General features: G+C 41.3%; 1 protein-coding gene across 3 annotated transcripts in view; it reads left to right on the top strand.

Moving 5' to 3' along the window:
• si:ch211-269c21.2 (carbohydrate sulfotransferase 8) overlaps positions 1-21949 on the top strand; it is a 36522-nt gene extending 14573 nt beyond the window's left edge. For all 3 annotated transcript variants that reach the window (XM_035531939.1, XM_035531940.1, XM_035531938.1), the window contains 2 exons: positions 19098-19138; positions 20495-21949. In XM_035531939.1, coding sequence (XP_035387832.1) covers positions 19098-19138; positions 20495-21550 — 1097 coding nt within the window. In that variant the 3' untranslated portion in view covers positions 21551-21949. The remainder of the gene's footprint in view (positions 1-19097; positions 19139-20494) is intronic.
• The last annotated feature ends 1299 nt before the right edge of the window (positions 21950-23248 follow it).

Genomic DNA, 23248 nt, shown 5'->3' with positions numbered 1-23248 from the left:
AGAAATTTTTATGTGGATAATGGCCTGATTAGTGTATCAACAGAAAATGATGCAATACAACTAGTCAGTGAAGTGAGGCAGCTCTGTAGCACTGACAAGCTATGAATTCATAAGTTCATTTCCAACAGCCAAAGGGTACTTGCTTAAATTCCTAAAGAAGAGTGTGCTAAAACAGTAAGAAGTCAAGACTTAGCTTTAGGTGAGCCACAAATGAAGAGAGTGCTAGGGGTCAAATGGTGTGTCACTTCAGATCAATTTCAATTCAGAGTAGTTGTGAATGAACACCAACTCCCTAGGAGAGGAGTTTTATCAACAATGGCCTCTGTCTATGACCCACTTGGTTTTGTAGAACCTTACATTCTAGCTGGGAAACAAATACTTCAGCAAATGTGTCGAGAGAAATTGGGATGGGATGATCCACTATCTGATGATCTTTGGTCACAGTGGGAGTCCTGGCTCTTGGACCTGCACAACCTAGCTGATATCAAGATTCAGCGATATTATCTTTTATCAAGCTTCAAAGAACTCAAGGGATACAAACTCCATCACTTTTCAGATGCAAGTGTCACAGGGTATGGAGAATTTACATACCTGAGAGTGATCAGTGCTTCAAGGAAGGTCCACTGTTCTTTGGTTATGGGCAAGGCCGGAGTAGCCCTCAGGAAAGTTACCACAGTGCCAAGACTTGAACTATCAGCAGCTGTTGTTGCTGTCTATAATAGTGACCTACTAAAAAGGGAGTTGAAACTAGAAAACATCCATGAATTTTTTTGAACAGACTTGAGGGTCTTCCTGGCATATGTGAACAATGATGCCAGATGATTTCATGTATTTGCGGCAGATCGCATTCAACGCATCAGGGAAAGTACCAGTCCAAGTCAATGGAGATACGTGACCTCTGCAGAATATCCTGCCGATCATGCATCAAGGGGACTCAGAGTGAAAGAGCTTATCGATTCAAACTGGTTTACTGGGCCAGACGTTCTCTGGTGTGACAAGCTTCCCAGTGAAAATATTAAGGTGGGAGACATTGCAGTTGAATGCTCAGAAGTTCATAAGGCCTTCACATGTAAGACCTTGACAACAGAAGAGTCACTTGACAGTCGCTTCCTAAAGTTTTCCAGTTGGATCAGGTTAGTCAAAGCAATTGCCAGACTTGTACGACGTATCCGGGAGGTTAAGGGTTTTGTAACAAAAACCAATGAAGTCACGAGTCTTGAAGAGAGAAAGGATGCAGAACTTACAATCATACGCATTGTTCTAAGGGTAGTATTTTCTGAGGAATTTCAAAGCTTTCAGTACAAGAAGCAGACTACACAGTACCAAGGAGGCTACACAGATTCAATTCTTTCTTGGATTAGCAAGGCATTCTCAGTGTGGAGGGTCGACTAGAGTGTGCTGCATTGCATCCACACATAAAGCATCCAGAAGTCTTGCCAAAAGACAGCCACATATCAAAGTTACTGAATAAACATTATCATCAGCAAGTACACCATCAAGGGCATGGCATGACAAAAAAATGTGCTACGATCAAACCGCATTTGGATACTCGGTTACAGTTATGCTGTGTCTTCTTACATCTACGAATGTGTCAAATGCAGGAAGTTCAGAAGGTGTACAGAAGAACAAAGAATGGCAGATTTACCCCAAGAACGCATGGAACCAACTCCTCCCTTCACATGTTGTGGGATGGACTGTTTTGGCCCATTCTATGTCAGGGAAAGGAGAAGGGAGCTGAAGTGCTGTGGTCTGCTCTTTACCTGTCTGTGCTCTCGTGCTGTGCACATAGAACTGCTCGGCGACATGACAACTGATGCCTTTGTTAATGCTCCTCGTGCCTTCATTGCCTTCTGTGGAAACATTAAACCTATTCAGACTGACCGTGGCACTAATTTTGTAGGTGCAAGATGTGAGTTTCTGGAAGCTGTAAAGGAAATGGACCAAGAAAGTTTAAGGCAATCGGGCTGTGAGTTGGTCATGAACACTCCAACTGCCAGCCATATGGGTGGGATCTGGGAAAGGCAAATCAGGACAATCAGAAATTTGTTGACATCCATTCAGGATCAGTCATCCCGGAGACTTTATGTTTCATCCTTGCATGTCCATGTAATGTCTTGTTGCTGTTTTTCATTGTTGTGTGTGTGTGTATGTGTGTGTGTGTGTGTGTGTGTGTGGGTGGGTGGGTGTCTGTGTGTGTGTGTGTGTGTGTGTGTGTGCGTGTGGGTGGGTGTGTGTGTGTGTGTGAGTGCGTGTGTGTGCATGTGTGTGTGTGTGTGTATGTGTGTGTGTGTGCAGGTGTGCGGGTGGGTGTGTGTGTGCGTGTGTGTGGGTGGGTGGGTGGGTGTGTGTCTGTGTCTACATGGCCATGTCCCATCTTTGTTACTTGGTTGTGTGTTACACCTGTCCCTTGTTGGAATCGTCATTAACGTGTATATTTAATTTTATGTGTATTAGTCTTTGTCAGTGTTTGACCCTGTATAAGCTATGTTGTAGCTGCCTTAGTGTGTTTTCATACTGGTTATCGCTCAGTGTGGTTCATGTTTTGGTTCCATTTTTTGTTGCAAGTTGAATAAACACCTGTGTCTCATCAAACGACGGCTTGCCTCTGCATCTTGCTTCGCCTCCCTTCGTTACAACTGTTTGGATATATGACTGATTTTATCTCTCTCTCAAAACTAAACCCAAATTGTTGAGCCCTAGAAAAGAAATCTCAGTGCCTTTTAAATTAACAAAGTTCCATTGCAGCAACTGGAGGTTTGTAGTCATTTTCAAATTTTGACTGTGTGCTCTGCATAAGTAGGCACAGACGTCTTACTCCCCAGCCTTCAATAGTTAACAGAGAGTGGATGATTTATCAGTTAGTTGGATCACAGTGAAATACGACACCATTACAATGAGATAATCAGCATCTGAGCAATGTGATTCGATCTCAGCAAAAGTGCTAGTGCAGTTCTTAAGATGAGCTCTCAAGTTCTAACGACGAGACGTCCAATTTATTTGCTTTCAGACTGGTGCGGTGTAATGTATTGTGGCGTAACATAGTAAGTGAGATGGAGGGCTACATTATCGCGTTTTGCTGACCAGCACTCCCTTTTAGTTTAATTGCTGTGGTACCAGCATAACATGCTGTATAATATCACGAGTCAGGAGGGTCAAGAGGAGGCCCTGATGGTGACATGGTTTTACATGCTGAAGGTGGACCCAGTGAGAATGTTGTTGTAGAACATTTGTGGACCTTGTAAAGAAGGTCAAATAGTAACAGCATTTTTTTTATGACAGAGATATAAATATGAAGTTAACTTAGTCAATAATAAAATAATCCCAATGGTACAAATAACAAATATTCAAAATCTTGTTTGCTTTTCTGCTGTTATGGTTGGACAGCCACAGAGAACTTGCAAACTGTAGACAGTGCCACTAGACACTAGACATGTGTAGACATGTGCCACTAATGTTCTATGCAACATTTTGCATTATTCTCACAGTCTCCTCGGGTCAACAACGGACACTACTGTAGCAACAATCTAAATGATACAGACCAAAATAAGCTGTGAGAGCAAAGAATAATAATAAAATAAAGAAATAAGCAATGAACGTCTATTCCAGTTTTCTAGTAGTCCCAGTCTAGGTTCAACTGTGTATGTGTGTCTGAAACCCATCTTGCATGAGAATGACTGTCAAGGGCAATGGAGAAGTAGTTGGCTGGGGTGGAGTGATGATGCCCTACAGTAGGGGGGCATCAGTGGGTGGTGGGAAGAGAAATTGCAGCTGAGATGGGTTGAGTCTCAGTAAAAACATGACAGCAGGAGAAGGTGTACCTCAGCAGTCAATGGGCTATGTTCAGTGGTTAAATACTAGAATCAGTTTGAAAATGTCTTCGATTTGCATGGCCGTATTGGACAAGAATTCTCTTATTCTGCATTGCACAAACCACTGTGAAAATCTGTATGTGGTATCACCTTTGTCAATAATGAGAGATTAAATAAATTGTTTCTTAAATGAGTATCATATTGATTACCAGCATTGATAAATATGTATTCAGTTACTATGTGAAAAGCCAGTTTATAACTTTGGTTCATAGCTCCAGCCACAGTGACACAAATTCAGACACATAGCTGCAAAAAACAGGTTTTATTTAGTGCACATTGACAGTCACTGAATCAAAGCGAGGCAGGATGGTGAGACCCAGTGTATTACACCAATCTTTCCACCTCTCCTCTCTCTGATTTGCAAAGCTGCAGATAACATTTTTACATACCGAGGTTCCAGACTCAGAGGAGAGGTGTGACATGCGTGAAAAGCCTGCTTTGTTTGAGCCGTGGGTGCACTGATGCACCTCTGCATGGAGAGCTCTTAGCAGAGCTCACAGGGATTTGCATGCAAGGTCAGGCAGGCCGGGCTACAGAACAACGAGCCTGTTGGGACGAGACTGCACCTGGAAACCTGAATACCAAAGCATATGTGCCACTGTTCTATGCATCATTTTGTGTTATTCCCACAGGATATCAATATTGCAGATGCCATGGAACAAAATCAGAAAGGTTATTAATGTTTAAGCTTAGAGCAAGGATTGGATCTGTGCTTGGGGCTTTGCCTGCACCCACATGAAACTGTGGGAAATGCAGAAATGCTCTTCCAACTTGTAACAATTCCTCCACATTCTTTGTGAGATCAGGTCCACTATTTGGTTATAATATAGCCTATGATTGAAATAAAAGTCAAAAGAGCTGGTGAAGGGGAGTTAGTGCAGTCTCTTTTACTTAATGAAGCCTCTCATTACCATTCATTCATAATTAGCAGTGCTTGTATTTCTGGACAAAGTGTTTCTTAAACAGTGAAAAGATCTGAGTTACTGTGTGATGTCCCACAGAAAGGTGTGGAGGTCTAGTCTGTGCATGTGCATGCACATGTTTATGTGGAAAGAGGATTTGCAGAAAAGCAAACTGGTCCAAGGTCCAACTGGTCCAACTGGTCTTTCAAAACAAACTGGTCCAAGGTCAAGGCAGCATGATTGCACGCAGCCCCTCTGACTCACTCTGCTCCACTTCAGCTAGATGTGGAAAGTAGATCATAAATCTGTTTTTGCAAGTAGACCCTCAAATCCAGCTCTTTATTTCTGACTTTCAAGAAATTCTGACCATTCTGATCCTCTCTTAGAGCATTGTTCATGGTAATGTCTTGGGTATGGAGCTTTATGTATTGTAAAGCAATTCACACTCACACTCAAATGGTAAGTATTTATTATGAGGTGTAGCTTTCTTCTTACTTGTTCCTATAGCTGCATGCTTTATAATGTGCATGACATAAAATGGGACAACTTACAATATAGGTACAAAAGTGCAGAATTCTTTGAATACTGTTTATAATGACTGATTTATTCAAACTTTACATTATGCATTCTCCTACAATCTTTCTGGAATACCTTGCTATAGTATTTGTTTGACATGTTTCTTTAGACTAGAACTATTTAAATTCAGAAATGGTTCACAGAGAATGATTCCTTTATGAGTCTGTCTGAATGCCATAACGACACAAATATGTAGTGTTTGTATGTCATGGTACGGCCCCCTCCTCCCAGACGTGTGTGTGTGTGTGTGTATATGTGTTCATCTGCATTGCCACGCCCTCCCCCATGTATTACACCTGTTCCTCGTTTCGTGACATTACGGGATATGTATATAAAGTCTTGTGTAGTCGTTGTTGGTTGTTGGTGTTTAACCTTATGTGAGCATATGTGCTACATTGTCTTCGTCATTGTGTTCTACACAGCTCGCCTTTGTATTCCGTCAAGCCTCCCAGCGTGACACTGCAATTATGTAAATAGCAGAAGCTTATTCTTTTGAGTGAGTGTGATGTGTTGGAAAAACAAACTGATCATTTGCATGATCTTAAACTGAATGCTAGCTCTAAATTGACTTGTTTACTGCTGTAAAACATTCTCTTATGCTCCTGGTAGATGAAGTTATGCCTAGTTGCTGATTTGGTTTATTAGGTAGTGAAGTGTAAACATACTACTGTAACGTCCCGAGTGCCGCAGGTCGAGGAACATGACGTACAGACTCCATCGGTGTAGACAGACATTTATATAGGACATGTACAACATTGGCGCTCACATGCAACATCAACGATAAACACAAACGTGGGCACTGACAATCTGAAAAAGACACTAACATGGTTACCATCAACTATGTGAACAAACACTACACGACATGAACAAAGGCAATGACTGACAAAGATACACGCACCAGCAGGGGTTTAAATACATATAGACAATCACATTCAACCATGTGCAGGTGTGTGCGAACAAGGGAGGCGTGGTTACAAAAAGGATAAAGGGAAGTCGCTCTGCAAGCGGCGGGCCGTACCAGGCGACCAGTGGGACTGGGAGCAGTCCGTGACAACTACTGGTTACTGGGTCACATGGTGCAGTGCATCAGCTCCTTTCAATGGTTTTTCAGGCAGAAGACCACTGTGTGATGTCAACTTCAAACAAAAGCCAAGTGTTGCAGTTAAACCAAATGTAACAGAACCAATGAGCAAGTGAAATCTTATATTCTAATGGGACCTGTTCAAGTTAATCTTTATATTCCAGTGAAACCTGCTCCAGAGGAACTTAATATTTAAATGATCAGCCCCTTATACTGTCCAGCCTGACGTTTGAGAGGTTAAAGTTTTACAGAGCTGAAGGTATTGTCATGGCTTCTGTTCTACTGTATAATTGCTGCTGTGTTATGTGTGGCCCAGTGATTTCTGTCTGTGGCATGATGTGGGTGAGGTTGCTGTTTGCTTATTAGGCTATCTCCAATGATTGTGCAGTGGTTCTCTGGTGTTCAAGGCTACTTCCTGCCTTCCAGGGCAAGCCAGAGCAGGGGTCTCATATACCACAGAGACTCTGACATAATCAGGCCAAGGGCTGCTCCTCCTACACCACAGTTTTGTTTTAAGGTGTGAAAGGACAGTCTATTTATTAAATGTTCAGAGACTTTGTTTTTTGTTTGTTTGTTTATCATTTTGAGAACACTGAGAAATAATACACCAAAGACAGATCGTTATATATTCTATGAGCACAATTTGTAGTCATCTAATACGTGTGGTGGCACAATCTGGAGAGATTTTAAAAAGACAATAAAAGTTCTCAAACACAGTCGCAGCTCCATCCCTGTTGCCATAGCCATCCATGGCCAGGACAGCAAAATTGGCTGTGCTCTCAGGGCAGGGGGGATGGCATGCTCTGTCAATTTGTAGTGACACTGGCCAATCACGGGTGTCTGTATGCTCATGCATCAGAAGGGGGTGGATAGCGCTATCCACCAACTGTGTTATGCCCCCAACATTGCATGAGTCACATCTCGGAAAAAAAAAAAAGTGCCAATTGGTTGCACATGCCTTTTCTGAGGCATGTGACAGCCCTCACACTTCCTTCTTTGCATCTGTCGTGTGATGGGGGGAGTTACCTGATTGATGGAGATTGAAATAAAAAATTGAAGAAAAACTGGCAAATCTCACCTGCCAAAAAAACAAAAAACATACCATGGTCTCATGCCTCTTAATGCCAAGGCCACAATGTGTTGTAGTCTATCAACACTTTTATATATGATGTAGATGTAAATATGCATTTATATGACCTAGATAATGATTAGCACAAGGTTATTTAGTCTGCAGATATCCATACACATGTGGGAGTGAGCAGAGAGGAGAGCAGCAGGCATGTGGTAGACTACTTTAACTTAAGGGGCTTTCCACAGAGCTTGCTAATCAACTGTACATAATTTGAAGTCCAAGATAAGGTTATCCACAGATTTTTTGCCAGTCCCAAACAAATGATTGACATTGCAGTGTTGAACAATTGAGATTGAACACATTCTATAATACTGGCACATCTAGTTCCTCTGAATGGGAGATAGGTGGAATTAGGTAATGACCTTAATTAATTATGGGGAACGACTGGTATTCTTTCAACCAGTCTGTGCTGTGTCACAGCCTATTTTCGATATCATTTATCTCTAGCATTCAGGATACATTCACTACAGATGCATGCATGCATATTCTAATGCCATCCTTCCATGCATACTGCAGATGGTTCTGTCAGCAGCAGAGCATTCGTTTCCCAAAACCCAGTCCCTTGGTAAAATATATTTTGGCTGCCCTGATGTAGTGAGTTGGCTAGAAGCAGAAGGATTCGACCCAATATCAAACAGCTTATAAAAGCTACTTTTACTACTAACTCTGATGAACATATCACATGAACTATAATAGATGTGGAAATGCAAAGATTAACTGTATGCATTGCCAGTATTTTCTGGATACATTTAGCCAAAAAGATCATTTGAAATAAATTGGTGTTCTAAACCTTCCTATTTGAAATAAATGTCATTAATTATCATGCTTTTAATTGCAGAAGTAACGGTGAATTTCTGCCTATAATTTTCCTAAGTGAAAAAACAGAATGCTATAAGATATAATCTGTCTGCTTTTCTTTTAGCAGGACATCCTTTAACGTGCCACTCAAATTGTACTTTTGTAGTAGGAGTCCTTGCCTTAAAAAGAAGTGCAGCAGAGTGATCTGCCTGACATGGTAACAGTCACCCATACTGTTCTTCTATTTACCAGCATTTACTCCTAGGCCTTGTGCTCAAAGGAGAATGAATCTTCATACTAATATCAAACTTCACGGTCTTTTGTATTTATCTGGGAACCTCTTCTGCTGTCACATTCTTTAGTAATTCTTTAATAATTTCTGACCTTAATTAAGCTAGATCATAACTTCAGCTGTTACTGTAGCATAAGAGTATACAGGACAGCCAATTCTATAAAAGAGGTCTGTAATGGCCCACACCAAGTTCAGTCTGTCTCCTGGTCCTGCTGGAACTCTGGCAAGAAATTGCTTAATTCCTTTTAGATGAAAACATCTCTGCTTTTATATACAACTATGTTAATATATCATTATAGCTATATAGGTTATTGGATACATTTTGTTGCTAAAGACCTGCTGTGTGTGAATGCATTCCACAGTCCTGAGCAGCCTATCTCCCTGTGAAGAATTTGCGAGCTGAAGCTGTTTACAGATTCCTTGCAGATGCTGGTGTGATATAAAGCAGTGAGCCATCACTGGGTAAAATTGATAAATGGGCGGGTGACCATAATGGCAACGGTATGAAATTGGATACTTGGCATTTCTAGATTTAATTTACTGTAGGGCATGCATTGGAGGAGCACTGCTCCATAGCCTGCTTTCTCGTGACAAGCACCTAATTATTTTAACCCATCCAAGTGTAGACCTTTCAGAGACGAACAAGCACGCACAGTGGCTCGCCCCTGGAGCTGGCTAGCTGGCATAGATGGATTTCTCGCTGCGGTGCATTATACATATAGCAATGGAAGAAATGCAGATGGTACCTGGACTGTCTCAGTGCATGTGCCCAGCTGTAGTTTCCTCACAATTTCATTTCAGACCGAGTTGCCCGGGCCCTAGCATGGTAGTATTTATATTGGGGTTTTATTGCCCAGTGCCAGCTGAATTCATGTTGGATGTCGGTTTTAATGGCATGTATGCCAAAGTGTTTGAAATAAACACAAAATGCATGAGGCTGTTACAGAATATGTATAGAACATTACAATTGTATTCCTATTTTTCTATCACAGGGTCTTCATACTTAGTATTATTTCTAATTTTAATCTAGTTCTAATTTTAATTTAACTGGTTTAACCTCTCTGACCAAGACATCAAAGATCAAATTATGTTGAACATCAATGCCAACTCTGTTCCACCACCACCAGTAAGAGAATAAATCCCATTAAACTACCTTCACCTCTGTCTATCCTTGTTAAAGAAAGGTCTTTACATTGGCTACTTTTACACATGACTTTTAAAATTAAGACAGGAATGTCTTCAGTACTAAAGAAACAACATAGACCTAAAAGTTTTATAATGCTTCCAATCAGAATATTTTTGAAATTGTGCCATTTTTAAATGATGTGTGTCCCTTACGGTGAAAAACAGAGCAGATGTTCCATGTGACTGCACTGTGAAGTGATGTTAGTGATGTCATGATGGGCACTTTGAAAAGCAGAACATTAGGGAGGCCATTAGTGTTATGTTACCGACCAGACTCCATTTCCTTTCACTGCTGAGCAGTTGTGATGCTGCTGTTTGTCTGGAACCTTTAACACATCAAGGAGAAAGGCAGTCCAAAACCCTAACCTTAACCCAAAACCAGCCATGCTCAGAGGCCCGGTCGTGTTCAGCTATCACAGGCTTCTGTCAACCTGCCCTGAGAAGTCGATTCATTACAAGATCTGTCTGTCATGACATATCAGATTCCTCACAAAGGAAATGTAGCAATTACTATGTTTTGAATGTTTTGCATGGCCCAGTCTAGCATCTCTGCCTCACTTGTTGGGATGGCAAGCCGCTGATATCATACCTGAGTCATTTACTATTACTCATGACCCCGAGAACAGCAGACATTCTTGAATGTAAGGGCACGAGGTGCAGCTCAGGATTGTAGGACTGCATTCCCACTGGGACACAACGCTGCACAGATTACCGATACCAATTCTGATTCAGCACTTCTGATTCAGCTCATGGAAGCGCATGATATGTATATTAGAAAGTTGAATTTAGGTGTACAGGAAAAATGTCACATCAAATATTCTCTGCATTGCTTTAGCCAGCCAAATCTGGAGTTTGAGAACCTATGTCTAACAATAAAATGATTGTTACTTGAGAACTGTGACATGCTTAGGAAGCTGACATTTCAGGTAGTCTTTAGTATCTGACCTAATATATCTAAAATAACATCCAGGTGAGTTTTGTTTTCACTTCTCCTTTCAGCTCACAATAACAATTATTATTTTATTGTGTTTGTGTGAATTGTTTCTTTTTCTCCATCAGCGACCTTGTGTCTGTGAAAGGCGCTATATAAATTGAACTTATTATTAGTCCATTTATTCAAATGATAGCCAAGGTTTTATCAAAAGACTTGACATTAAAAGGTGTTAGCACTCTTGTTAGCAAAGTGTTGCTCAGATATAGAAACTGAAGTTGCTTGGTGGGGGAAATTGCACCAACTTCTTTTAGAAACCAGCGATGAAGCTAAATCCATTTCACACTAGTGCACGAGAATTACACCGCATTCGATTTCTTCCCCTTCTCTTATATTGTATTGTTCTTTAAATGTTCTTACACCAAATCTTTTTGGGGAGGACAGACACATTATCTGCAAGTGAAATAACCTGAGGCGGTTGCTAACAGTCCAAATAGCAGAGTGAGCTTCAGGCTCCCGTACAGCAGTACAGTTCCCTGGCGAGCTTTTTGTTTATGTCTTGTTGTGAAATTGGATGAGGGTGGAGGTGGGGGAGGCTTGAGCTCTTGAAAATCCGGATGGAGCTGTCCCCCACCTCCTGCGCTCTTCCTTCAAGAGTGTGCAGGTGAGCTCACAGCAGAAGGTGTGAAAGACAAGCAAGACACCAGTGTTGTTGAGTGTTTGGTTTGTTTGACAAAGATTTCTCATTTTACATTCTTGCTTGAAGCTTGTTTACAAGATCTAACTTTTGTTTGAATTCTTATTTCTGCCCCCTGTGAGTCAATGTGTCTCAGACCTGAGTTTGTTTCCTTTTTGGAATCTAGACATGTCTGTGCTTGTGTGTGTGTGCAAGTACATTCAGTGCATTCTCATCATTGAAATAAGACCCTCTGCTCATAACCAATTTCAGGAATAGTATGTCAGGCGCTGTTATGTGAGCATGAGGCATTTAACACAAATCAGACCTCAGCAGCATGAATACAGACAAACTCGGCAAAGCAGCAGGACAGATTTCTCTCTTAGCTCAGGAGGCCCATCAAGGTCAGTACAGGTATGTCAGCATGTATTTCTGTGCCCTTTGTAAAAACCATAAATGCCCAAATCCTTGCTCACAGGCATTTATTCAGCATCATTTGAGGTGCACTGACATAGAGCACCATTCCCAAAATAATCCATTTTTATTACGTCTTATTAGGAATTATGCAAAGCAATATCTCAGCATTCAGAGAGAAGGCCATCTTATCTTGGAAACAACAGAGAAGTGCATTGCTGGAGGAAGAGATGGGTTTCAGACTGATTAGTCAGGCCTGACATTAGCAGGGTATGACATGTTCCCTAAGGATCTATGAGCATATGCAGGTGACCTTTCACCTAATGAAACTCAGAATAATATGATAATCTCCTAATTAGTCCTTTATCATTTAATTCAAAATGTCAATGCACCTGATACAATAATACGTTTTCACCTATAGGATGTTAATACTAAACCAGAATGAGCTATAAACAGCTCTAGACATCTCAAAGAAAGACACTATTGCAAAGTAATACCCTTCGAGGTGCTAGCAATAAAAAAAAACAAAAACGTGTTGACTTAAATCTGAAATTCTGAAAAAATCACTCTTTTAGAGTGATCTCTGTATGTAGCCCCCAACTACAGGCTGTTAATGCTAACTACAACAGTGCATATCCATGACAACCGTAAATGACAACGACAACAAATGTGATCGGCTGATGCTGATTTTGAAAATACATAAATAAAAGGTGTAGTTAAACACTTCCAAAAGTAGGGGGCACTGCAGTGTGCCCAGCACCCTCCCCTTTTCATCGTTCCTGGGCATCGATAGTGTTGAAAGATGTACAGTCTGCTTTTACAGATTTCAAACCTCCCTGGCACTTAGTACCTCAGTTTCTCTGAATCTTTCCATCTCAGCAAGCATATGAGAAGTACTCCCGGCTCTCTGTCGCATTGTCCCATGAGGCAAAGCAGCTGTCTGTGACTCAGCAGTGAATCATACCTCCAGCGATGTACTGCATGCATGGGGGCCTGAGAGACAGGTGGGTACATTTAGCAGCCAACCAGAAGAGGAGTACTCAAACTCAAAAAAGTACAGACACAAACACACACACACACACACACACACACACACACACACACACACACAACCCCACAAAAAAACCCCAGAAACATTGAACACTATTTAATGCTTTTGTATCCTTCAATTATAAGCTTAGTGCAGCTTTTCGTTTTGATACATGAGTGTTTCGGATTTCTTACTTGCTGATACACAGGGCCTGTTCTGAATGTTGGTCTTTGGTCATTTTGGCCTTTTTGAGTAATCTTTTGTCTAGTCTATTTTTGATTTTTTTGCATCATTATAAATTTGACCAGAGATGTTTGAGGAACTTGGAAAATCTTCTATGAACTATGATATGCACCCAGTAATGAACCCTGATAAATATTGGTCACACATGCTCATCTCTTGCATCCAACTATTTATTATGGTCTCTTGCTTTCTGAGCATAAAGATCCATCGCCACTGAAGTAATTACATTTGCTCTTACACAAGCTTAGCAAGCTTGTGAGGTGGCTGCCAGTTGAGCACCGGTTGCCAGCATGTTGGTGAATTCAGGATCTTTCAGCGGCAGGAGCGAAGAGAACGCGGGGGGGGGGGGGGGGGGAGTGATGTAGGGGGCTGCAAATGAATAAGCTTAATGAAGAGTTGCAGATTGTGTGGACCCCTGCAGGGAATGAGTATGTGTGTGAGAGAGCAGCACAGTGATGAGGAAATGCGTGCTCTCTTTCAGCACAGTGATGAAGAAACATGTGCTCTCTTTCAGCACAGTGATGAAGAAATGTGCTCTATTTCAGCACAGTGATGAAGAAACGTGCTCTCTTTCAGCACAGTGATGAAGAGACGCGTGCTCTATTTCAGCACAGTGATGAAGAAACGTGCTCTCTTTCAGCACAGTGATGAAGAGACGCGTGCTCTATTTCAGCACAGTGATGAAGAAACGTGCTCTCTTTCAGCACAGTGATGAAGAGACGCGTGCTCTATTTCAGCACAGTGATGAAACGTGCTCTCCTTCAGCACAGTGATGAGGAAACATGTTCTCTCTTTCAGCACAGTGATGAAGAAACATGTGCTCTCTTTCAGCACAGCAGCTGACAACAGACGGCTGCTGCATCAGGTGTCTACTGCAACACAACAGGAGTAAATATGAGAACTGCCTCACAATGAATGACGAGTCGCATGTCAAATAAAAGCCCAGACTGCTTTAGACTCCCATAGTTAAACAGCATGACTGAAATGAATGTATGTACCGTGAGGATCTCAGTCTTAAAAAAATGTCTGAGAATAAGTATTTTGTTGTTTTTTTATGCACAGAGTATAACTTTGTTTGTTCTGTCCAAAGTAGGGCTTTAAAGCTTTAGACCTTGGTAGGAGGGCATAAAAACAGCTCAGTTGTTTAGGAGGAAATGTCCACAGACAGCATGTTACATTCCTAACGATATTCCATTAGTTCCATCCAACCATCCACACTTCCTTATACCCGTCTGTCCACCTCTCCCTGAGCCAATCACTCAAAATCTGCCAGTCAGTCCTTTAGTCAATAAATCCTTCCATCTCTCTGTTGTTTGCTTATTAATTCTGTTTCTTTGTCTCAGTTCATTCTTACTTTTCCTCTATGCACTGCTGGCTGGGGTGTGTAGAGATGTTAACTATTCTTCTGTCTAGCAGGTATAAATATTGATGTGCAGAGAGGCAGTGTGGCTGTCAGAGGGTGTTCAAATAAAGACAGAGAGAGCAGGCGAGCGAATGGGGATGTTTGGAGTGCACATCCTGTATGCCCTTTGGAGTTTTAAAGCTGCCACAGAGAATAAGTGTATCTCATCTCACAGGCTTGCCTAAAGAATCCTTAATCATAAATCTAAAGTTGCGAGAGGTTATAGTGTATTGGCATAACACAACCCCTAACATGGTATGTGTGTGTGGGGGGGAAGCTATTTTCTAGCCTCATTTACACCTTATTTTGAAAATTTGAATCATTTTGTATTGGTGTAGCCAAGGCAGCTTGAGTTCGGAGTTTGTATTGATGTCTTGGTACTTATTACAACTGATTTCTCTATAAGAAAAGCTATGCATAGTAATCAAAACCAATATCATAAGATTGCTCAATGCTTTGTCAAATTTGTATTCTGAATTAATAATATGCAAGATTTCTGGATTATTTTTCATTTAACACTAACTGGAGAAAAGTTACAGTTTAAGATAATAAAGATTTTGAGTACTTTCTACAGCCTCCTAGAGCAACTTGACACACAAAGACTTGAATTTGCTCTCTCTCTCTCTCTATCTCTCTCTCTCTCTCACACACACACACACACACACACACACACACACACACACACACACACACACACACACACACACACACACGCAGTCCCTGTACAGACACCACGGAATTGTACATCCTGACACAAGCAAGGCATGGCAGCAGGTGCTAAGATTAGGTGCAGTCCTCTTTCCACCAAACTGCTGAGTGCTGCATGTGAAACAGTCTACAAATGACACCAATCTGCTTCCCTTTGGCAGTTGTGAGTCTATACTGAAAAGTGTGAAATCTTGATTGATTTTGCATTCTGAGATTCATTTTTACCCCATTTTTCACGAGCATGAACTAGGTTTTGTCCTATTCAACCCCAGTACCTGGTAACTCTTCCTGGTTTGGTTATGGTGTGACAAAGAGCTTAGATCCCAGCCCTACCACAGCAGCCACAGCATATGCCGGAATGTGTCGGAATGACAGGCTTTTCACTGTGCTTTGGGTTTCATGAATATACCAATGCCTGTGACCCAGTTTGTCTTACACACTCTCTACCTGTCAACTCAGGTGTTGACAGATGACACGGGCTAAAATTAGCTGCACTGTTGTTTTTGGAGCCTGTGGCTTGATGTGTGATACTTCTGTGTCCTCTACCTCTTCTACAAGGTGAATACCAGGGATAGTTCAACACAAGTCAGATAATGTGGTAGTATCTACTATGTTAAGAGGAAATACCTTATTTTGAGATACCTATTCAGGTGTCTGTGTTATTTTTAAGATATTATATATATATATAATATTTAGTACAAATGCTGCAAAGATGAGAGGGTCATGGATATGTTTTCTTATGAGATATTTTTTAGGATAGAAAAAGGCTAAAAGAAAAAAGATTTCTCATGCAAAACAGTGCTAGCTGACCTTATACTCAGGTGCTTGAGGGTTTCTTTAAAACTTAGCCATTATTTCCTCCAATATGCTTAGAAAAAATGACACGATCACACGAAATGTGGAAGAGAAAATGTCTGATTTCATTCAATCCCGCTTGGACCTCTTCCTGATCACTCACGTCAACTTTTCATGGTGTCCGTGATGCATCGTTTTGATGTTCTGAACAAGTGTGCTGTGGTAACACACTGTTATTACATAGGAGATTCCTCATTCCCTCATTCTCTTGGTCTCTTTTCTTAGGAGTTTAGGAAAGCAAAATGTATGGGTATAACGCTGCCTTATGAGCAGTTTTGCAAGACTAAAGGGTGGATTTGGAAAAGTAAAACTGGTGCAAGACCTATGTGAAAAAGCAGCATGTTAAATAAAACCAAGACTCAATCACCTTACCTAATTCACCTCATTATCACCTAGTCCTCAAAGGAGTAATTTGCCGAAAAAAGTGTGCCTCACTAGTTTATTTGTAGAATGCTAAATGCTCCTCACTTTAGCATTCATAACACGATTATCATTTTAATGAAACTCATGAGTGAAAGCCTTATAATGATTCAGTTGCAGAGTACATTTTTCAGTGATGCGTTATGATGAAGTGCGAATTACCTGCAGGGGTTCATAGATTAGTGAACTAAGCCATTTCCTCAGTATCCACAAACAAACCAAATCTTATATTGGAATTGCAATATTGTTCCAGATGATAAAAAATTGGATTAATTTAGGTGTTTCTTCCTAAATCAGAACTCAATACTCAGTACTTGCTAAATGCATCACTTGTATTTTCCAGTTTCCAGTTTGACTTTCCAGTTTGAGATTCATTTTTACCTTTTTTACATCTGCATGAACTATTTGTTTGTTTGTTTGTTTTGTTTTTTTTCTTTTCTTTTTTCACAGTGCTTTGACTCTCATGAATAGACCTGGGTCTTTTACCCACTTTGCCTTACACATCCTATACCTGTCACTTTAGATGTGGACAGAGGAGAACTGCTAATATCTGGTGCTGTCAGTTAATAAGTGCAGCAGCTGAACTTCTAGGTACTGGCTCTACCTTTGCTCAGTTAAATGCCTAATTGTGGTTAACACCAAGCCAAGGTCTGTGATTCAGGCACTCATCTGTCGACAGCTTGCTTGTACAGATTTTTGGCTATCACAAAGGTCAAAAGGGGCATGGAATCAGAGTGATGGGCAGTTCGGCGGGCAGGTCTTCATCAATGCTGAAGTGCCACCCATCTGCTCTGAGTCGTTTACTCCACCGGGCTGACGCGCCTTCGTCGGCCCTGAATCGTGCCCGGGCCGGTGCTGAGGAGAGGCGTACTGCTGAAACCGGGGCCATCTCTCCTCTTCCTCGCTGCTCCATGGCCGATGCCCCTATATGCTTTCCCCAACATCAGGCTGTTTGTGCATGCCAACTCAGTGTGGAGTTAGTGCACTCGTGTAAAATATCACTCTGCAGGTTTCTTGTCTTGCTCTCACTACAGCTTTCTGCACTATGCCTCTACCTCCCATGACTGCTTAACCATTAACAATAATTTTGCACCCAGTATTTTACTGTCCTACTTCACACTTTACTCTGCAGTCTACTGCAGTCTACATTAGTGCTGAGATGACCTATAGGGTGAGCCTGTAGATTAGAAAAGATAATAAACTATAGCAGATATTAGGAAAATTATGAATATGCTGTATATTCCCTATGAAATTCAAAATTCCTTCCATTTATGAATAGGCAGTGTCTTTCTTTTATCTCCAATAAAGGTTAAAACTGCTTTTTGAAAAATGCGATAATACATTTATTTGCAAATATAAATACAGTCCTACATACATGCTTATACTAGATACACACGATCACCTAGATCAGAAAGGCACACACAGGAACTTAACAGAATGTTTCATGAGCAACTGAAGTACTGAGAAAAATGAATTCTTTGTGATAAAAGTCTCTAAGCTGAAAATTATCAACAAGATACAAAGGGGGCAGTAGCAGGATAGTGCTTGACAAACAGTAGAGGAATAAAGAGGGAGTGAGCAGGGAAGGGGTAAAAGACTTTTAAACGCATCTTATACTCTGTTCTCTAGTCTGCCTTTAGTGTCCAGGACACTGCAAGTCAGTTCCTACTCTGTAAAGAATCCATCGTTGAGGAGTATCCAGGGCTTGCATATCTAATCAATAGCTGTCTCGATCCCTCCATCGGTCAGTGTCAGGGCGTGGAGACCTTTTTCAAACCGTTACCTGGCTGTCTGTGATGCAGCTCCTGCTCTAATCTCTACCCCTCTGGTACAGTCTCTGAGAGGCAGGTGGGTCTGTCGCAACCACCGCTAACGAAAAACAGCTGTGAGGAAGACCCAAATGTCAGTGCTGTACAAACGTAGCACCTGGAAAGCAGCTGTCAGCAGATGAGGAAAATTCAAGGCTAACTGATGTTTTCTTTTAAATACACTAATCGCTTCTTACCAAAAGTTCCAGTTTTCTTTTAGGTCATGCTTTCTGAGCTGCCATTATAGTGAATGTAACTCAGCTGAAGTTCTTTCTTTGTTTTGCATACAATAACCTTGGTGCTGAGGTGCTGATACTGCTGGGTTGCCATCTGGAAGCTGCAGTAAGCAGTAGCATAGAAACATTAAAGCTGGCCATGGAGGTGCCTCCCCTCCCATTCACTCTGCCTCACCTCTGCCTCCCCCCACTCTGCCTCACCTCTGCCTCCCTTCCTGCTCCCTCTGCTTCCCCTGTCCTTTCCTGACCTGTGCCTCCCCTCCTCCTCCTGCCTCCCCTCCTCCTCCTGCCTCCCCTCCTCCTCCTGCCTCCCCTCTGCCCCTCCTTTGCCTCACCTCTGCCCCACTCAGGCTTCATGCCCTTTCCCCTGATAGTGACTCTATGAACATTGCCTCCAGATTAGTGTTCTTTAAGTGTGGCTTTAGAAGTCAAATCCTTACAGGTATACTCATATAGTATTGTCCCTTGCTTTAGGCTGAAGGGTGACTCAAAGGATTTGGAGCCAAATTAATACATCATTCTTTTTCCTTCTTGCATAGGTGGAAAGCTCTTATACTCCAGTGGGCAGCTTGTGAAAAAGGTATGCGCATGTTCTCTGTGCTACTGCATCATCCCAGGTGCTTATCTCATCATATCAGCTAAAAGGATTCGGATATGCTTAAATTTACCAGCGGACCTGAAAATTGTGCAATGGTGCCACAGTGTGGTGATCTTTAGAGAAACATGTATACATCTTTTAATAAATCTTTGTTTAATCCTTAATAGAAATATTATGTACACATAATAAATGTATGTATACATCTTTTAATAAATCTTTGAATAAAGCAGATTTCCAGTGGGTCAAAAGCTTGCATATATAAAGTCACTATTTCTTTAAAGAGTCTGGAAGAGGCCAGAAATTTATGTGAAGCTTCTGATTGGTCAGTTGTCATAATTAGAAGTGAATTAGGAGTGCACTGCTGGCTATATTTAAGAGTGTACCTACAGAGCCAGTGCATTTTACTCTTGCTATCATGGGTAAATCTCAGCAACTCAGCCAAGACCTTAGACAAAACCTCCACAAGTTCAGTTCTTCCTTAGGAGCAGATTCTAAACAGCTGAAGGTACCACAAGCAATTGAATGCAAAAATAAAAAATCTTGGGACCACACAGATACTGTGTCGTTCAGGAAGGCAGCACAAACTCCAGGGCAGAGGGAACTGTTGTCTGAAAAGTTCAACGGAAACCCAAGACCACAGCAAAGGATTTTGTGATGGGGCTGCAGGCATCATGTAACAAAACATCTGCATCCGTAATTGAGATCTGATGTGTAAGGAAGAAGAGGCCATTAATTCCAAAGAACACCATCCCACATGTGAAGCATGGGGCTGAGAGCATCATGTTGTGCAGTCAATTTGCTAGAACAGTGACTGAAGCACTTCAGAAAATCAATTGCATCATGAAGGAGAAGTATCATCTGGAAATATTGAAGCAACACCTCAAGACATCAGCCAGAAAGTTTGGTTGCAACTGGATCTTCCATCAAGATAACAATCCTAAGCATTCCTTCAAAGTTGTGACAAAATGGATTAAAGACAATAATGTGAATATATTGCAGTGGCCATCACAAAGCAATGGTTTGAACCCCATAGGAAATTTGTGGACCAAACTGAAAGTGTCCAAACAGAGTTTTCAATGTCCAGAGAAGGAGGTCCACAATCGTTCAGAAAAACAAGTTCTGTCAGAAGGCATAAGCAAAGACTTTGGCATTGGAAAAAGGCTACTCCATGTTTCCAGTTACTACCAAAGTAAACTTTTGACCCATTGAAAATCTTTCTTTTGGCAATTATTTTGAAAATATATACCCTAAATTGATAATACAGAATACAAAAAAGTGAAAAACAGTTTGAATGTCTCTAGCCTCAGCTTTACGTGATCCTGAATTATATTTTTATAGGAACACTGCCCTCGTTGTCTGGATGACACACAAGCATCTGGTCCAGTAGTGAGCAGGTTTCCTAGCCCTGTACCCCCAGCCAAACTCCCCCAACGGAACCCACAGTCTTCTGCAGTCAACCACATAGACATCACCAAAAACCACTATAAACTTCTGAACAGCTCCTCTCCACTTCAGCAGCATGACGGTGATCTTGCTGGCTACAACATCAACACCACTGACCAGCTGTCCCAGGTCCAGCATGCTCGCCAGAATTTCATGAATAAGGTATGTGCTAAGTACGGGGAAAGTGCAGGTACACGGCCGATAACCCGGCAGCATGTGTCGCGAATCTTTGTGGAGGATGTGCACAAGCTCCTGTACTGCGAGGTACCCAAGGTGGGTTGCTCCAACTGGAAGCGTGTGCTCACAGTGCTTCAGGGCAATGCTTCCTCTCCTGACAAATTGAAGCATGAGGAGCTCCACTTCGGGAAACACCTGAAAAGGCTGGACTCCTTCAACTACAAGGGAATCATCTATCGTCTGGAGACCTACACTAAGGTGCTCTTCTCGAGGGAGCCCTTCGAGAGGCTAGTGTCAGCCTTTCGGGACAAGTTTGAGAACCCAAATTCATACTATCACTCAGTGTTTGGAAAGCGCATCATCTCCAGGTACCGTAAGAACCCATCCAGGCAGGCTTTGCGTACTGGAGCAGGTGTGACTTTCAAGGAGTTCATCCAGTACTTGCTGGACGTTCACCGGCCAGTGGGCATGGACATCCACTGGCAGCTGGCGGCACAGCTTTGCAGCCCCTGCCTGATACACTATGATTTCATCGGCAAGTTTGAGACTATGGAAGAGGATGCCAATTTTCTCCTGAGGCATATTGGAGCCCCCACTAACCTAACCTTGCCAAGTTTTAAAGACAGGAACCCAAAAGCAGCAAGGACTTCCTCACAAATTACACACAAATATTTCATGCAGCTGAGCTTAAAAGAGAGGCAAAGGACCTATGACTTTTACTTCATGGATTATCTATTGTTTAACTACTCTAAGCCATTTGAAGATTTGTACTGAGCATACATGCTAAGAGACTTGTAAATGTATATACTGAGATTGTTGTTTGGTCTACTGTTGAGTTTTGTTTCACTTGAATTTTTCATTATTCAGTAAAAATGTATTTAACGAATTACTCACTATTATTATTATTATTATTATTATTATTATTATTGTTGTTGTTGTTGTTGTCGTCACGTGTAATAATTAATTCTACTACAAGCAGCCTGAATCTTGCAAAATGATTCACACCTTTTCAAATGTCACATGCAATGGTACTTTATCACATACAAGGGTACGGTTCAATAATCACGTGTACCAGTTGGAGTTATTAATGAATTAATTACTTAAGTTGTTAAGGTGTACATTATATATATATACCACTATAATGTTGTGTCTCTGTTCAGATAAAATGACAAATAGATTGTGCAGTTAATTTCCTTTATTTCTTACACTGAGGGTTTGAAGACTCTATTAATGGGCTGTCTTAAGAGTATGTTTACTGCTTTGGAAAGCATTATTTGTTGAAGATGAGTATACTACGTATTGTGGGTTTAACTAAGGTTGTGTGGCTGTCTGGCGTTAATATGTTGTCTTGTATGTCTGTCACTGCATAATTTGTGTATCACTAATGGATCTTTTACAAGCATGGGTAATGGACCATTGATGAGTAGTTTTTTTAATTGTATGAATGCATAGAAATAGAACAACCAATAATCATTCTAATTCTATGACCTGAATGTATAACTTGCATACAATACAGCATTTAAAACATGGTGTAGCATGACTTTAACCTTACCTTGTAAAACCAGTGAATACATTTTCACATTTCCTTTATTTACTTTATCAGTTATTTTTGAGTTGGATCAGGGAAAACATATAATAATGAACAAAACAAGTTGTACCTCAAAGTAATTGCATTGTCTTAATTTTAAGATCAGTAGATTGACCCTTTTTGTGCTGTTAATATTGAATATAGATGAGATTATTTCAATAATCTGGAGTATTAATATCCTTTGAATAAATAAATAGGTTTTTCAGCAGTGGAATTCAACAGTCTGCCTTGATGTGAAGTTCTACAGAGTGCATCAAAACTGAGGGTGGTCCTAAATGACACTGGTATAGTGAGACAGTGTGCCTCTCTTTCTGTAGCAAAGTCTGAGGGCAGCAGTCACACGCTGGTCTCAACCCTGGGTGTTCCAGGGACCAAAGAACCAGCTCTGTGGTGTATAGCAGCCTGAACACAGAACACAAACTCCATCACACTACGCTCTCCTAACATTGGACCCCAGTGAAAAAGATTTGCCTAATGCTATAATCAATATAGGGCCCCTGTCAGTCACTTGTGTAACTCCTCCCTTCTTGCAGTGCCCCTGTATGTGTGTGTGTGTTAGTATACTTATTTCTAGTTAAACAGTACCTTTTGGACATATGTGTATATAATTTTGAATGCTGAGAAAAGCCCCTTACAAAAACGTTGTTTAGTTGTTTAGAGACAGGAACACAGCATTGTTCCTCCAGCACAGCACTGAGATGCTTCCCTGCCGTCTCTGTAAATCCTGGAGTAAGTGCCCTCTCTCTTTGCCTGGGGCACACAGGGCACTTTCTAACCCCTTTCCTATGCCTCCCTCTCTATCTCCAAGGGAGAGCATCAGGTGCTGACATCCCAGATTGTACCACTCAAAAGGCAACATCAAATCAGCTACTGTTCGTCATCAA

The sequence above is a fragment of the Electrophorus electricus genome, chromosome 12 (assembly GCF_013358815.1).
Source record: "Electrophorus electricus isolate fEleEle1 chromosome 12, fEleEle1.pri, whole genome shotgun sequence".
Taxonomy (NCBI): domain Eukaryota; kingdom Metazoa; phylum Chordata; class Actinopteri; order Gymnotiformes; family Gymnotidae; genus Electrophorus; species Electrophorus electricus.
Note: the sequence above shows the minus strand (reverse complement) of the source record. Positions and strands in the feature narration are given on the sequence as shown.